The sequence below is a fragment of the Tetrahymena thermophila genome (assembly GCF_000189635.1).
Source record: "Tetrahymena thermophila SB210 genomic scaffold scf_8254814, whole genome shotgun sequence".
Lineage (NCBI taxonomy): Eukaryota > Ciliophora > Oligohymenophorea > Hymenostomatida > Tetrahymenidae > Tetrahymena > Tetrahymena thermophila.
In genome coordinates this window covers 547207-564917 of record NW_002476570.1, presented here as the reverse complement: position 1 = coordinate 564917, position 17711 = coordinate 547207, and the positions used below count along the sequence as shown (strand labels likewise).

General features: G+C 22.3%; 3 protein-coding genes across 3 annotated transcripts; all 3 read right to left on the bottom strand. All coding sequences in view use genetic code 6, as the record gives it.

Moving 5' to 3' along the window:
- Window positions 1–552: 552 nt before the first annotated feature.
- TTHERM_00414250 (WD domain, G-beta repeat protein) lies at window positions 553–3032 on the bottom strand (the record flags this gene model as incomplete). The annotated part of the gene is made up of 13 exons (XM_001007195.2): window positions 553–780; window positions 831–899; window positions 948–1109; window positions 1160–1222; window positions 1281–1457; window positions 1527–1667; window positions 1715–1825; window positions 1954–2224; window positions 2282–2376; window positions 2436–2521; window positions 2602–2794; window positions 2857–2947; window positions 3001–3032. The coding sequence occupies 13 exons, from the start codon at window positions 3030–3032 to the stop codon at window positions 553–555; spliced, it is 1719 nt and encodes a 572-aa protein (XP_001007195.2).
- A 616-nt stretch (window positions 3033–3648) lies between these two features.
- TTHERM_000414249 (hypothetical protein) lies at window positions 3649–6168 on the bottom strand (the record flags this gene model as incomplete). The annotated part of the gene is made up of 16 exons (XM_012795428.1): window positions 3649–3745; window positions 3814–3897; window positions 3953–4036; window positions 4095–4181; window positions 4237–4323; window positions 4379–4549; window positions 4601–4690; window positions 4737–4826; window positions 4926–5027; window positions 5083–5172; window positions 5226–5417; window positions 5469–5552; window positions 5604–5690; window positions 5750–5839; window positions 5912–5998; window positions 6062–6168. 16 exons carry the CDS (start codon window positions 6166–6168, stop codon window positions 3649–3651), a joined length of 1629 nt encoding a protein of 542 aa, XP_012650882.1.
- Window positions 6169–6281: 113 nt separating this feature from the next.
- TTHERM_00414270 (transmembrane protein, putative) lies at window positions 6282–17300 on the bottom strand. Its single transcript, XM_001007196.2, has 8 exons — window positions 16703–17300; window positions 16217–16540; window positions 14446–16161; window positions 9335–14295; window positions 8560–9200; window positions 7890–8507; window positions 6851–7737; window positions 6282–6791 (listed from the first exon to the last, which is right to left on the bottom strand). Exons 1-8 carry the CDS (start codon window positions 17235–17237, stop codon window positions 6454–6456), a joined length of 10020 nt encoding a protein of 3339 aa, XP_001007196.2. The 5' UTR covers window positions 17238–17300; the 3' UTR covers window positions 6282–6453.
- Window positions 17301–17711: the final 411 nt, after the last annotated feature.

Below are 17711 nucleotides of genomic sequence, written 5' to 3'. Positions count from 1 at the left end.
TAATTGATAATGCAAACCAGAAGAATTTTTGAATTATAAAAATCTAAAATTTCTACCATGACCTATAAAACTACAACTTGTATTATTGTTTTCAAATAGATCTTAAATATTATAATAAATACAAGTATCCAATTCAAGTAATTTAATTAAATGCGTAATCAATCATCATTAATTTATTTCATGTTTATTTTTACTATTTTTAGAAAATAATAAAATTTTAACCTTAAAATATTTAGATAAAATACTAGGTAGTTTTTTTCAAAAAATTAGTAATACAAATAAATTCATAGCTAGCTTTCTGAATTTAATATTATTTCATGATCAATTAATAATCATAATAATATGAAAATATTATTAAATATGTTAAATGTAAATAAGCTTTATACATTAATTCTTACTTTTTTCTTCAAAGATATTTTTAAATAAAGAGAGGGAAATCAATATTGATTGGTTGATTGAAAATATATCAATCATTAATTTTTGTAATAATTAAAATAGAAGATTTTTTTGATTTAAATGCCTGGGTTACTCATTTTAAAAATTAATTTTTATTCAACTATTGCTGATATACATATTAAGTAAATAGTCATTACTTGGTTTTTACAATACTTATTTAAATTATTATCTTATTTATTTTAATTTTTATTGATTTTTCATGCATATTTCACAGCTTTTATAAAAATTGTTGTTTTAACTTCCATAATCAGAACAATTTAATTCTGCCTCTATCAAATGATATAAGTGCTACTAATTTTTACTGCTCTGATCATTTTCTTTACTCTGATTTAATATATAAACATTAAAATTAATTAGATTTAACAATATATTACTTCTTCGGTTTCGGATGTATCGAATTCTTCTTCTTCAAAATACATTTGATTTTTTATTAATGTATTCATCTTTTATTGAAATTAAGTTGAGATTACTTACAAATGAAAAAAAATTACAATTTTTTTAATTATTTGAAAGGATTATTGTTGATTTTCTTCATCTCTTAATGCCATGGTTAATACACTTGCCCAAGAAAGTGGTTAAGAATATGTAAAATTATTTTTATGGAAAATAGATAAGATAAAATCGCCATGATCTTACATTAATTGTTAAAATTCCTATTTTATAAATTATTTTTATAATTTTTAGCTTAAAAATTTAGATTTACATTAACATTTTTATCACCCTTCTTTGATTTTGCCTTTCTCTTCTTTTGATTTTCTTTTTCTTTCTAATAAATATTTTAAAATAATACTAAAATAAACTATAAATAGACTTAAATTTTATACTTTTATAGATTCTGAGTTCAAAGAAGGTCCACAAAAATAAATATCACTATCTTAAGTGCAAGAATAAGCAAATTCAAACTTAGATGAAGTAGATCTAGGTTAAACAATGTGCACAATTTAATTATTTACAAAGTATTAAGTTTCAATTTCACCATTTGAAGTGTTATATATTATAATCTTTTTATAATAAAATAATACTTGATGTTCAAGATTTTTTAATCACTGTTAATATCCAAAAATTTTTACTCTATTATCCTCTGAGCCAGTAATTATGCTTTCTTCGTTGTTCATAAATAATGCTGGAATATTATATCCTTCACAACGATGTTAAGTATATTCTTAAACATACCCTTTAACTTCATTTAAATCTGATTCATTAAATGTAGGCTTTTAAAATATTGATTAATATTCAGTAGAGTTTAAATTTTATTTACAATATATCTTATATCCCATAATCTTAGAGAGCTGTCTCTACCTGAAGTTAGTATATTGTATTAATTTTCACTAAAACAAGCAGAATTGAGTTTCTTGTTATGAGAATAGAACTTTATATTAAATATTTTATTATTTTTAGATTATTTTAATGAATGCTCATATTTTAAAATAGAGCTATAATTTTTATTGTATAAAATATCCAAAAAATAAAAAATATCAAATTCTAATAAAAGCTCACTTTCAAAGTAGGCTTATTAGTATCTCTAACATCATAAATTTATATGATAGAATCTCTAGTTCCAACCAAAAATTCTGATGAACTTGATTTGAATCCTAGAGCATTTATAGTATTTATATTTTCTTAATTTCTATTGTGCTTTATTCTGTATAATACCTTTTTCTTTTCTAAATCCCAATAATAAACATTTGATCCAACACAACCAGAAAGCATTTTTGTATTGTCTTAGGATATAGAAAGGCATCTTAACCAATCCTAATGTTCTTCTAAACTAATTTTATATAAAAATGTATTTAATTTTTTTTTTCTCATTTACTAAAATAAATACCTATCAATACATTCATCATCTTTCCATATTTTAATAGTCTTATCTAGTGAGCAGGTAGCTAATAACTCATTTTATTATTATCCTGAGAACCAAACCTAATAAATATAAAATGCTAAATCTTATTTGACTAAATTAATTGATTAAATTGACATACGATGCAAGTAACTATTTCATTATGACCTTATAATATTCCAAGCTATTTCTAATTTAAAACTCCCCATATTTTAATTTAATGATCCTCTATTAATATTTAAAAAATTTTTATTCATTTTTAAAATTTAAAATGATCATAACATGTTTTAAAAAGAAATTTAAACTACATGTTGAAAAAGCTAATTTTTCCCCAAATTTATCAAACTGCATAGCATAAATGCAATTTTATTGTGCTACATTTTAATTTTATTCTGGAATTCCGTTTTGAATATATTTTGTTTACCACAATTCGCAAATATTTTCTCTTAAAACTTCAGATGATTCTGTATCAAAATTCTATAAACAATTTTTCTTCATCATCTTTATTTATATTTAATATAATTTCATATTCCAACCTTAATTATATTTAAAAAATATCATACCTGTCTGCTAAAATTGTAAACATCATTTTTTCTAAGCTCCGTATATTAACATGTATGATTTTTATAATTTTCCTCTATCAAATAACTCTAACTATTAGTTTTAATGTGTTAATAATGGCTTTGTTTATCAAATATGTGTATTACTTGATTGCTTAACTATTGTAAACTCTATCCATGCTAGCTTTTTTTATAATGTAACTTCTAAAATGTTTTAATTGTGTATGCTAAATCTTTAAGTAGTCTAAAGCTCTATCTTTAGAATTCTTTTAATAATTAATTACTTCTATCAAATTTTAATTTTTACTATAAACTAAACAATCACATCAAATTTTTGTTATATCCTATCAAAATTTAAAATGATTGAAAACTATAATTAATACAAAATTTAACTCAGATTTGCTTTTAAAAATTTTAAAAGGTAAATTAAAAATATTTTACTAAAAATAAACATTTTTATAAATATTAAAAAAATGTAAAAGAAAATAATACAATTAGAATTATTATTTCATTTCTGATTGAATTTTAAAAAAATGATTCCTCCGAGGTTTGAACTCGGGACCTTCAGTGTGTTAGACTGACGTGATAACCACTACACTAAGGAATCGCATCTATAGATTTGCTAATTTAGCATATTTTATTTGAGAATTTGCTAATATTTCAAATGAAAATTGTTCAATTTGAATCTTACAAAAAGCATAAAAATTTTATAATTTATGAGGCATAAATAAATAATATTTATTAATAATAAACATAAATTTTATAAAATAATTTCTTACATAAAAATGAAATAATTCATTCAATATTAATGTTTTTTAGAACAAGTCTTTTGAGTTTTTTTGTTACTTTGTAAACATTTTGAATTTAATCCTATCTCCACTACTATTTAGCTCTGTTTTTTTTTTTTGATGATAATAGATAGCATGAAGAAATATTTAAAAAATAAAATAAGTTAATTACCTTAGTTAAAATTTGAGGGATTTAACTCTATCTAGTTTTTTAAGCTCACTTGCTATTGGCTACAACTCGAAATTCAAAGAGGCTCTATCATATTTAAGATGATTGAATTAATATTTTAAATAATAAATAATTATTTTACTTAAATGCTAAGCTCAAAGTGCTTAAATTAGTAATACCCTTACATATTTATATTATTTTTAAGACATCATTTTGATTTAGATCTCTATTTATAATATAAAAAATTAATTTTTTAAATTATATTTAGTGAATAAAAATCTGACGTATGGCTAAATGTAAATGCTTCTAATAGTTTTAAGCTTGTAATTGTACTTTTTAAGTTATCAAGAGGTATAATTTATGTAATATGCCTTTATTTTAAATAATTTTAAATCTAAATATTTCATTTTATAGTTTTTTTATTACTCTAATCTTAATTTCAATGTTTTTAGATTCTTAAATTAACTAATACTTTCAAAAAAATTGACTGCTCCACTTTCAAGAGTATTTTCACTTTTGGTAATTATTTTATTAGCTTTTATTTTTTTTAAGTTTAAATTAAGTATACCTAATGTTAATATCTAATATTTAAAGATTATTTAACTAAGGTTCATTTTGCACTTAAAGGTAATCAACAACTTAATTTCTTTTTAAATTAAGCACAATTTGTTTAAGAAACGAATTATTTAGGAGGGTTGTGTACAAAGTATTAGCACCTGTTTACTAAATCTAATTTTACCTTAATTAAAAAAAATATTTATATAATCTTACACAAATTGTATTTATTTACCCAAGAAGCAGCTTAGCACATTTTAAGTTCTTAAATTATTAAAATGACTATGAAAGAGCATTCACACCCTTAAAATCTATTTAATTATATCTTGTAGAAATGTGAGTAAATTATATAATCAGAAGAAATTATTTACGATAAATCTAACTAAATTTCTTAAGTAAATGCATAGATGTTTAAATATTTAACCAAGAGGACCAGAATATTATCATTCATATAATTAAATCTAATAAATTAGTAATAAGATAAAGTATACTCACTTTCAAAATAATATATTGTTTATCTAATAAATAATTTAGTATCTTATTTATTTAATTTTAATTACCTTAAATTTAATGAAAAAACCTCTAATTTATTGAGTTAAGTAGGAATTTTATCATTTTCATCATCTTCATTAAGCTCAATGAGAGATTTTAATTTGTTTTTTCTAAAATTATTTTTAATTTTTATCAACAAATATTTTTACAAAAGAGTTTACTTACTCTAATCCTAAGCCATATAATTTTAAAAATTTTAATTCTTTAACACAAGAAATGAGACTAATAGCACCTAGTGTATCAATTTAATTTTTCCTGTTATTTTTTAATAATTTTTAATAGCTTTGGATGTTAAACTATATATTTACGATAGATCAACTGTAATATCTTATAAGAATTATTATATTTTTAAAGCTTTAGATATTTAGATAGCACCACCATCGCTAATTTAATTACTTATAAAATTTAAATGAAAGACTTATAAATGCAATTATTGCTCAGTCAGCTTGATAAAGGGATCAAACAAGAGTTCAATCGAGTAATTATCGAAAGAATCACATCTATTTTAATATTAATTTTCAGTTTGGGATATATTTAATCAAGTTTATTACTAAATCCTTGCGAAAAGGCACTAGAACCCACTAATGTTACCAAAAAACTTTTTAATCTAGTTGTTTTCATTATCAACATTTCCCCTAGCAAAAATAAAATAAAATGTAATAACAATCTTAAATTTGAAGATTTACTATGTAGTGATAACTATTTTTTTCAAATTAGTATTCTCTAATATGCTAGCGACATGAACGCTTTCAGTAGAAGTAAATTATTCCAGCCTTATTTAAATTATTCCAAAAAAATATAAATTTATATATTTCGTTGTAATTTTTGATACAAAACGTGAAGTTTAACAATTCTTAAAAACTGTAAGTGAAGAAAAGATTCTGCTATAACTTATAAGCTTTTGAAGCTAATGTGTCTTGTTCTTTTTTTAAAAAAGATCTTATTTAAAAATAAATACAGACTTACAACCAAAAATAAAGAAATATTTATTTACTCCACTCCCAAATCTAAAAATTCAGTGTTTTGGAAATTTTTAATTTGAGTTTTGAAAGCATTTGATTATTCATCATTTATAAAGGCTCTTTATAGCAATATAAGAATATAATAAATGTTTTATATCTATTTATTTTTTTATTTAATATACTTAAGATATAGAATCAAGTCTGTTTTATCTTGCTTTTTATAAATCTTTGAATATAAGCTTTAAATTATTTTAGAATTTTGTTTTTCTTTAGAGCAACTTATTCCCATTCAAGTTTATTTTTATTTATTTTAATTAATAAAAATTTAATTATAAAAATTGCAAAGTAAAAAATTTAGTAAAGTCAAAAAATATTCAATAATTATTAAAAACTGGCTTTTTAAAAATTTATTCTAAATAAATAAATGTCTGTTTACTTTAAAATGTAAATTAAAATATAAACATAAATTCTACTTACTGATTTGACTATATAAATTCAATATAATTTTTTTGCTATTTTAAAACATATAAATCTTAAACAGAATCTAACAAGTATGAAATTACATTTCATATTTTCACTTATTTTTTTCATTGAATTTTAGTACTTTTTCTGATGGTTAGTTTATTTAATTCATATTTTATCTTGAAGAAAATATCAAATTAATATCTGAGGAGAAATTTATATTTGGTCTTTCAGTTGGAGAGATTATTTTTTTATTTGCTTCAAAAGAGTCTGAAAAAAAGTTAAATTATTTTTTTGTTGCTGATTTTTTTTGAGGGGTGTTTATATTCGGTTTACTATTCAGGGTATTTATTACAATAGCATCATGATTTGAAAAGTTGCTATTAATTTTCAATAATTCTAATTATGTGGGCAATTAATTTTTTGTTGTATATTGACCTACAAGTTAATCTTTTAATAATTTAAAATAATTGAAAAATAAATATTATTTTGTTTTGCAAAAAGATTACTATTAATTTGAGCTTATGAGTAGCTTGGAGAAAATTCCATCTTATGAGTAGGAAGAGATTGTAGATTAAGTTTTAATCTAAGAAGTGGTAGCTTATTTTCAAAAACTATGTGCTAAACCTTCTTCCATCCTTTATGGAAAATAATGCAGCTTTTTTGTTCTCTAAATATTCTGCCAAAAAATTTAGGAGTCCATTTAATTAAAAATTAAATGGCTGGATAAAAAAACTGCTTTTGGTTAAAAAGGATTTTTTCTCGAAGAATTGAGTGCAAAAAGAAAAGAATAATTCCTATATTCAAAATGGCGACTAATATTACTGAAACCACTTACAGTTTTTAATCATGTGTGTAGTTATTAATGACTCCTAGCTAATAGCAAATTATCATAATGAATGCTACCATAAAGTCTAACTTGTTTTGGATTTTTGTCCTGTAAGGTTAATTTGTATTCGTTAAGACAAGATAAAGAAGTGAAAGCAAGCTAAGAATAACTGATCTAAAGAGCTACTATTATGAAAAGTAAGTAGATGCCACATAGATTAGTGTACGATATGACATTCTAATTATTTCCCAATAATATTTCTTGGGTTGATATTCCTAAAAGAAAAAGCCAAATTTGAGATAAAATGAAACTTTATATAAGTTTAATCTTTGCTTATATAACTTGTAAAAAATGAATGAAGGAAAAACAATTGTAATGATGACTAATACTGGTAAAGATATTTTATATGCATATAAAATATGATAAGGTGTTTGACATTCAAATTAGCTGTCAGCTAAAATATAATATTTAGTACCAATTGACTGACAAGATATTATATTAACTATGATCTCAACTAAATTTAAGTAAACTGAGTAATACACGTACATTCCAGCTGTATAAATCATCCTATTTTTAAAATTTATTATATTTATCTTTTATTCAATAAATTAGAATAAAAAATTTAGTGATTTTCATTTTAAAATTGAATAGATTATGTGTAATTTTTTTTCACTTTAAATTTGTGAAAATATTTTTTTAATTTTAAAATAATAATTTACAAGAATATTATTTTTAGAATTTTTTAGGTTTTATACTTCCTCTTCTTGATGCAGATGTAAATTGATGAGAGGATAACGGCTAATATAAAATAAGCAAAACTATTAATGTAAAGCCATATCAACCTTAAATAAACTATCTCTATGCTTTTGTGTAGTCCTAATTTTATGAATGCAAAATCAAGGGAGTAAATGCAAGTTTCTAGAGGATTTCCTATAAATGTGATTGTACTTATAAATCCGTCAGGTATTTTAAATCTAAATTAAAGTAAGACTTATAACATTTAAAAATAACCTACAAAGAATTTAACTAGAGAACTAAACCCACTTTTGCTGAGAGTTACTTAAAAATTAATTATACCTGCTTTTTTCAAGTAATACATCCTTAGTTAGTTAGACATTTATTTATTAATTTTTATCACAGAAAATCCTTGGTACACACTAAATATTAATACTAAAAAAACAGTAATAACAATTTCTTTTGCAAATCCATCTCTTTTCTCAAATTTACTACAATTATATCTACCACTCTTACCATAGTAATAGTCTTAGAATATAAAATTTGAGTAGTCACAACTTTCGCACCTAGGCCCAAAACCTCCTTCGCTGCACTAATATAAACTATTAGAAATCAAATATTGAATTATTATTTTTTATATATAAAATTGTTTACTTTGGATCATCTCTTGTGCATTTAAGTGGTTAATTAAAGCACTCCTCAATTATGTCTGTTCCAGGCTCATTCCAAAATCCTTACATAGCTATTATTTAATTTCCTTCACATGACAATGAGTAATCAGGACATATCTAACATTTTTAATCTTTACTAATAGGCTTCTATAAAGAATAAGTGTTATTTGAGCAAAGATTGCATGAAAAATATTTTTTTTTTAATGAATTTTAGTATTCTTCTATGATTTCACCTTCTATGCACTCTCTGAATTCCACATCAACAGGTAATGACAAATTAGTGATATCAGCTTTTAAGCTCATAGGTATGTATTTCAATGGTGCATAAATATAAAATGAAGACTTTTATTTAGGAGAAAGCAAAAATGAAGATTCAACTTCTATGTATTGATAACCTTCATCCTCATTTTTTTTTATTGCTCCATTTAATTCTATTTAGTTAGAAATAGAATCAAAAATTATATCATCAGAGTATATATTTATTATTTTATATTATTTGAGTTCCTAAATCAAATCAGTAAACTGTTCATCAATTACTTTTAGATTAAATAATTGCATAACAGTATCGTTTTCGTCGTAATATTTTAAATTATTTCCTTGCTCATCAACCCATATAAATTTGACCTATTTTGTGAAAATAAAATTAATTTTGATTAATAAAAAATTTAGTCAGAAAAAATGAAAATTGAAAGTTAAAATCTATTGAAAAAAAACTTGAAGATGAAATTTATTTAACATTTTAAAATATTTGTTCATACCTTTTGTTTAATTGACAACAAACTTGATGAAAGCAGCTAATAATTCTAATCTTTGATGATCTATATTTTTTTTGGATACATTGTATAATCACTTCCATAAAACCTAACACTATTGTCTGAAATAATGCTCTCGTTTTCCAAAATTAAATTTGGTATAAAGTTGGATATGTAACGGATTCCTCCCCCAACTTAAGCAAAGTTGTTTTTAATGACTGATTTCTTAATATCATGATCTTTAAAATTTTTATCTAACTCAATTTAACTCATAAGCAGATATATACCTCCTCCAGAAAGGACGGCTTTATTATCAGTTACTTCTAATTAATAAATTAATATATTTGAATTGATAGCATATATAGCTCCACCATTTAAAATACAAAAATTTTAATTTAATTTAACATTTTATAGCTTTACTTAATTAGCATTTATGATATTAATTGCTGTTCCATTTCCTCTTTAGTTTTAAATATTTTATACTATTGTATCTTGAATTAGAATAGAACTACTTGTATAGTAAAAAGAAATTTTTATTGCAGAATCAAAAACATAGTAATTACTAATTATAGGGTTTATTATTTTTATTTTACTAAGCTATATTTATGAATCTTATAAGTAAAAGCAATTTACTATGTTTGTAAAATTAATAACTTATATATTATAAAAATTTAATTCTTCTATTTAACTAAAGCTAATTATGTTTTGAGCATTTTAAATCAAGCTAATGTTGAAATTTTTAACAAAAGCTTATTACATTTTTTATAGATAATAACATGAAGTAAATCCTGATACATTTTTAGCAACAAAATTTGATAGAAAAGCGTGACTTACTTGTAGTTGAAACAAATTATAATAGGCTACAATAGCTTTAGCAGTTCCTTTTGGTTTTATATTTCTGATTGTTACATCTTCTATATTAACAGTTAAATTTTTTGAAAATTGCACTTGTTGAATATAATCATATGTTTCAAAAATTGTGCTATTTATTTTAATAACCCTGTCATACATACAATTTTTAATTTAGACCCTTGATATGTTTACAAAATTTAAGGCTAAGAAAATATCAAAAATTGAAATTCTACGATCAGCAGATTTTTCAAGGGGAATCGTAGTTAACCAATTCAAGTTGGTTGCTGTAACATCAGAAATTGTCACATTTTCTATTTCAATTATAGATAATAAGGTAATGTCAGATGCAAGATCAGACACTTTCAAGCCAGTTAAATTTAAAGATCCTACTTTTTCAAAGTTTACAAACCCTGTGAATGATCTGATTTTTGAATCAATTATATTTATAAGTCCATCATTTTAATAAGTATCATTTCTTTAATTACTTGAACTTTAAATAAAAATATTGCTCATGTTTGCCTAAAAGTATTTTTCTATTTAAAGAAAATTCTTATTCATTTCTTAAACAAATATTACAAAATTTTGGATGTATAAATAATTTTAAGTATTTTCTTCACCAATAATTACAAATTTATCAGCTTTTTCATCTATAGTAACCTTATTTATGTAAATATTCTTACACATAATGATAAATGTTGATCTCTTTATTAAAATGTTTAGCAAATTTATAGTATTAAAATTATTAAAAATAATTTAATTATAAATAGCAGTTTAGTTGCTTTAATGTGAATCTTAGTCTACATATAAGTCTACTGTCCCATTTTTGAAAGTCAGATATTAAAACAACTAAGGATTCTATAAATTTACTTTATTATTCTAGAATATTTTTATATTTTTGTTGTTAAGATTGTAAATTAATTTCAATCCATCAATCAGGTTTTCTAAATAACTTTTTTCAGGTATTTAAATAATTTAGTTGTCATATTAGACATTAAAAATTATGCTGTAAATTTTTGAATGAGATTTTTAAACAAGATAATCTATCTATTGAGATTATTCTAATATATTTGAATATAGATTATCGACTTATATGCATTAAGAAGATAGGCTTTTTAGAGATGAGTCACTATTCAAAAGTTTTTGATATTGAATTTATTATTCTGCATTCTTGTCTAAATTTTTTACTTCCTTTCTAATATCAAATACATTAGTTGCAGTGACTCCAATCAATCGAATAAATGACCTATTATTGTCCCAATAGTAGCCAGTATAAAGAATTTTAATATGAGTATACTCTCTATAAAAAATTTAAACAATCTCACCGTTATCTGGTCTAACATCATAAAGATAAACTCTATGAACATCCCATATTATCAGAAATTTCGAATCATCAAAAAGTAGTGAATTTTAAATAATATTAAAATTTTAATTCTGAATAGAGTAAATGTATTAAACTGAATCAGAGGTTAATAGGAACATTGAAAGCTATGATTTAGATATTACTGCAATGTGATCATTATTAATTTTGGAAAGTTTATTTTAATTTCTTGATTGAAGATTAAATTTATTTAGAGGTTCGATTTAGTTAATATTGGATTTTTCTTCATTTAACGTGTATCTATATACCATAAGTGTATTGCTTGTTATTAATAGCAAATATTAAAATTTTTCTTCTAAAATTGCATCTTAAATACTACCAGATAAAGTATCCATTTCTAGCAATTTATCTAAAGATTCATTGTATATACTAATTTTCTGTGATGTTCCCAAAATAAAGATTGATTAGGCAGTTTTATCATTCACTATGATATCAAATAAATTTATTTTATCCACTGAGTAATCTTCAGGAAGTTTAATGAAGACATTCTCATCAACTACAAAATAACCATTAGAGTCTATGAAAGCCAAATATAACAAGAGATCCTGTGAATAAAAAACTGTGTGCAAAATTTTTCCTAAATCTATATTTGTGGGAAGATTTACGTGTTTATACACAACTTCATATAAGTGTGTGATATTGTTCATTTAAATTCTAGCAAATGTTGCACTTTTACTAATATCATTAAATTTCAAACTCCCTTCAGGTATATTTTTATCATAATTAGTTATTGGCAAATATTAAATAATTTTTTCTTTGCTGAAAATGACAGCATAATTATTAAATAAACAAGCAAAATTGAGTTTTTTTATTAAGCTCTCAGTTGGAAAGTCAGGGTTTTTTTCAGGGTCTACATCTTCTGACTATGTTCTTAATTCAATATTATACAAAATTTGGTGGTTATTCTAAATAATTCCATCATCTAATTAAAGCTTTGTCTCTGTCTCATCATCAAAATCATAAAAGAAAATAGAATTATAGTATGAATTATAAAATATAATCCATTTATTCTAATATTAGTTAGTTGTTTTATTAGTATAGCCATATAAATAAGGTCCTATCATTATGTCATTAGCAAAAGAATAGCTATTTAAATTAAAAGGAAAAATTAATGAAAAGTCTATTACTTATATATAATTATTATTTTTATTATCAATTATTATTCCATAATCATTAACATCATCATAAACAAAATCTAAAGTTGGTAAGACATACAGAAGATCAGAGCCATCTTCAATTAAAGAAATGATTATATTCTAAATTAAAGCTATTCCTTTTGATTTCTAATACCAATTTTATTAGGTAACTGACTTAGATTAATTGTTAAAAATTAGTTGATCAGGTCTAATTGAATATGTTTTAATCAAACTTTAAGTATAATATGATATGACCTATATTTCATATCTTGGCATATTGGTTGAAGTCAGATTAACCAACAATATTAAATGCTCATCAGTACATAACTAAACGTTAAAGTTTTTATATTAACTTTATACATTATAAGTGAAAAAGGGATCGTTTGACTGGGAGAAGGGTTGATTGAATCCAACAATCTTCATTGTATAAGTTATTAGCATTTTATTAAATCCAGTACAGTCTATATAATACTGACTGCTAAATTCAATATTTTCAGCTTCTTAAAATGATATGATTGATTCAAATAGATAGTTGTATATTTAGAGTATTTCATAATTTTAATGCTCATTTAATGTTATAAAGTAATTTTATTCAAAAAAGTAGTTCTAACTGTTTAGTTTAAGTGTGGTTTGATATTAGGTATAGTTGTTTGATTTATTATAAAAAAATATAGTTTGGTATAAAATAACTATTATCTAGTTTTCTTACTCAATGAATAGCTGTTTCTATTCTAAACTTCCAAAAAAATTATTTACTGATCTTTCAACCTTAAATATATCAAATATTAGCTATGGGTATGCAGTGAAAGAATTGTTTTAATAATTATAGATACCTTATCCGTTAATATATATTATCGGACTGTATTCTGAAAAAGCTAATTTACACTATGCAAGAAAATCACCTTTTATAGATCCTACATTTATAAATTAGTAATCAAATTTACATATTTATGCAAGATTGAAATCATTAAAAACTTAGATTTTTGAGCTAATGTTATTTACATCATAAACACTTAGAATATTTTAATCACATATAATTAAAGTATTATATATTTCGATTATATTAGCTACAAAGTATTTGCAAACTTGATTTATTTAATAATTGAATAACTCTTCATTTTAAGGATACTTAATAAGTTATATGTTTATTAGATAGCCATCAGCTTAGTCTAGTTATGTAGAGTATTCAATCATTATGATATTGAATTTTGGATATATGTTATACCTTTTAATTATTTTTTATTTTGAATAAAATAGAGTGTCACCAGATAATATTCGAGCAAAATTAGGAAGAATTTTTTCTTAATAAACAACTAAATTTTTATAAATGAGCACTTCCTATAATTCCATACAATTAAAAGAGCAGCCTATTGAGAACTATTCCTAAATTTATCCAAATATTTTTTATTAGAATAGCTATACACTCCTATACAAACCAAAGTGTTGCTCTCCCCATCTACTCATTGATTTACATTCTTAAATTGTTGTATAAATCTTACTTTACTCAATTTTTAAGCCATTTATTATAAATTCAGAAATATACATCTCACATAAACCAGTAGACATATCGTCGTTACTCATATCATATTTTTAATCTTCATCTTTTAATAATTTAAATCAATTTTTAAAATATTTAAAAAAAAAAAATTAAGTATATTGTATATTTGTGAAATTCTATCCAAAAATTGAAAAATTTTTATTTTTTCAAGTCAATATTAATTAAAATTAAAAAAAATGAATAATAAACTTACTGTAAGAAGCCATAACTATGAGAATGTTTGAATCTGCAAATTTATGAGTGCCATCTACAAAGAAGATATATGTATTCAATTAATTGAAATCTTCTAGTTGTTAATTTACGCTTTTCAAGGGTTTAAATTAATTTATAATTTAAAATGTTTTTAAATTAAAGAAATAGTAAGTATGATTGTATTTAGTATGTTCGTTTTCCGAATAAATCTCAATATACTCATCTAAGATTAATAAATTATAATCAACTTTAACCTAAACATCCCTTATCTTACTTTAAATAAGATGCTCAGTAGAATTGATTTGTTAACAATCACTCAAATTATATGTTAAAAAGTGAGTATTTGTAATACAGAGAATCTCATCATCAGAAATAAAATTAATAGATAGATATTCTTATGGAATTTTCATACCATAGCAGAAAGTAAAAGCTTATTTTTCTATTGCAATAAAAGTATTCTCTTATTAATTTTAGTTATTAATCCAAAAATTTTCAATAACAAAATAATTATTATTTTAAAGGCAATTACCAATAGAATTAGTATTAGATAGGATTACTTAAGAATTTTATTAGAAATCATTTCTTTTGTAAATGACTTAATTATAGTTGTTTAAATTCTATACTATGATTAGACTTGAGCTTAAAAATAAAATATCTAAGTATTATTCTATGAATAAAACATTAAACTGAAAGTATGAAAACATAATGACATACTTCATGTCTTTAACTCTTAAACCAAATACTTTGATTTCCCTATCAACTTAATTAATGTAAAGCTTAAGCTTCTAATATAACTCTAAATTCATCAATTCAGGATGGAATATTTCTACGTATTTGATAACCTTATTGTCTTTTATTAAGATAAATACAAGATTTCCATAAATATTTATTGAAACATAAAAATGAATTCTTCTTATTTAGTCAACTACATAACCACTGATTAGAGTAGTAGTTTAACCAAAAAACTTTACAGGAGAGTTAAAGCAATTTTCAACTAGATATCTCTTCACTTATAGCCCTTATATTTCAGCTATGTTATCTTCTTAGCCTACAACTACAGTCTCTTTATCTTCATCATTTGTTGGTTATCGTATATGCATTGAAGTCACTTTACCTTATTTTAAAGCAATATTTTTTACAAATATGAAATTATTGTCATATACACTAACATAACTCTGAGTAAAATCTTTTGAAGCAATATATACATAAGGATTCAAGTAAACAATTAAAAAGTTATTTCCTGTTATAACTATTTCATGTAACTTTATTTATTTTTTGTAAATGATCAAATCTAAATCATGCAGTACAATAAGGTTTTCATAATGAAATGATACTTATCCTAATTCTTATATCACAATAGCTTGATTATAAGAATCCAAATTTAATTAATAAACAATCTTGAATTCTTTAATATTATAAATTGAGTATCTTTATTCATCAAAAAGCAGAGCAAAAAGAGATTAGGATTACGAATAATAAAATTAAGTATAGACATTCTAAATTATATAACTGCTATTTCTATTTGTAGGAAACGACGCTTTATAGACTAAATCTATGGTAGATAATTCATCATTTACCTTTAATTAGAAAAATTGTACTGTTTAAAGTGTCGCTAATACCAATACATTCTGTGTTTATTCTACTTTAATGTCTAAAATTAACTGACCAACATAGCTTTTAGCAAGAATATTAGAACTTTGGAGATCCTGTATTATATCTTTTTTTAAAAATAATGTGAATTAATAAAAATTCTCTCAAAATTAATTATTTACATTCATCATTTTGGGCTGTTATTGTCAATAAAACAGTTTAAAAAGACTCTAAAGAAAAGATGTAAGATTTTTTTACATTTAAAATATCCTTAGGCTATTAAATCTTAGACTTTAAAGATAGAGGCTTGCCCTCATAAATTTCTGTAAAGGTTGTGTATAATATAAAGAGTTACTATTTAAAGTAAACAATTTTAACAAGTTTATCATTAATTTATAGAGAGTCTTCATATTAGTAATCTTTAATTCTATAAATATTAGCTTATTTTTCATTATAGTAAACAACACTTTCCTTCATCGTAGCCATCTTTATACCATTGCTATTTTCTAAATACATTTTAAATTTTATTTAAATTTATTTGCCTAAAAAAAATAATAATTTTTGAAATTAATTTCTAAATTATCTGAATTTAATAAAGTGAATAATTTTAGTGACCATCTTTAATTAAGTTAATATAATTTAAAAATAAGTAGAAATATTAAATTTACTATTAAGAATATTAAAGCATGTTTCTTTCAATTAATTAATGAAATTTTCTTTCAAACAAAATGGAATAGCTTAGCAATATTTACCACTATAATTTGTTGCATATTAATCCTAGCAAACAATTGTATCATTAATAATATCTCCCTTATTTTCATCTCTGTATGCAAATGAGTTTTGGGACTAATATATACATTATTTTCGATTATCAGAAAGTTTAAATCCTTTTACACAAGTTTAGCACTAATCCACATCAAAGCATTATTAGCAGTAAAGGATGCTACATGTTTTGCATTATCCATTCTAGCTAAAGTAATTTTAAGGACATTTATCAAGACATTCATTTTTGTATCTGTTAAATCTGCACTTTAAGCAATCTTTAGCAGTTGGTCCAATACAAGATAAACATTAGAAATCACATTTTCTACATTCTTTGAAACTTATTTAATACTCATCTATTTTACAGTAAATTTTTGAGTCAAATGCATCTCCTTTTGCAAAGTATATTAAATTTAAAACTAAAATTAACAAAAAAAACATTTTTCTTTTATATGATTGTTTGGTTAACTAAAAAAAGCTAATTATTTTTACAAAGAAAAATTTGGTACTTTATTAACTATAAAAATATAATAATTAATTAATAAATATATTCAGTAAAACTATATTTAATTTTACAAACTATTAACGCTTATTATTTTATCTTATTAATTAAAATATGTTGGAAATAAATAAATGTTAAAATATTTATAAAGATTCAAATATTATAAATAAAATTGATGATATTTAATAAAAATTTAAGTATATAAAGTTTTGCTGTAATTTTATACATGTTATAGGGAGATAGATAATTGATTTATAATTAAATATGTATTGTGATTTCTTTTTTCAGATTAATAATTGTATCTAATATTTTTATTACCACCAAATTTCAAAATTCTTTTTTTTTCAATATAATTTATTTATTTTTTCACTATTAAAATAAAAATAATTATAGTATTTGTATAATAATTTAAA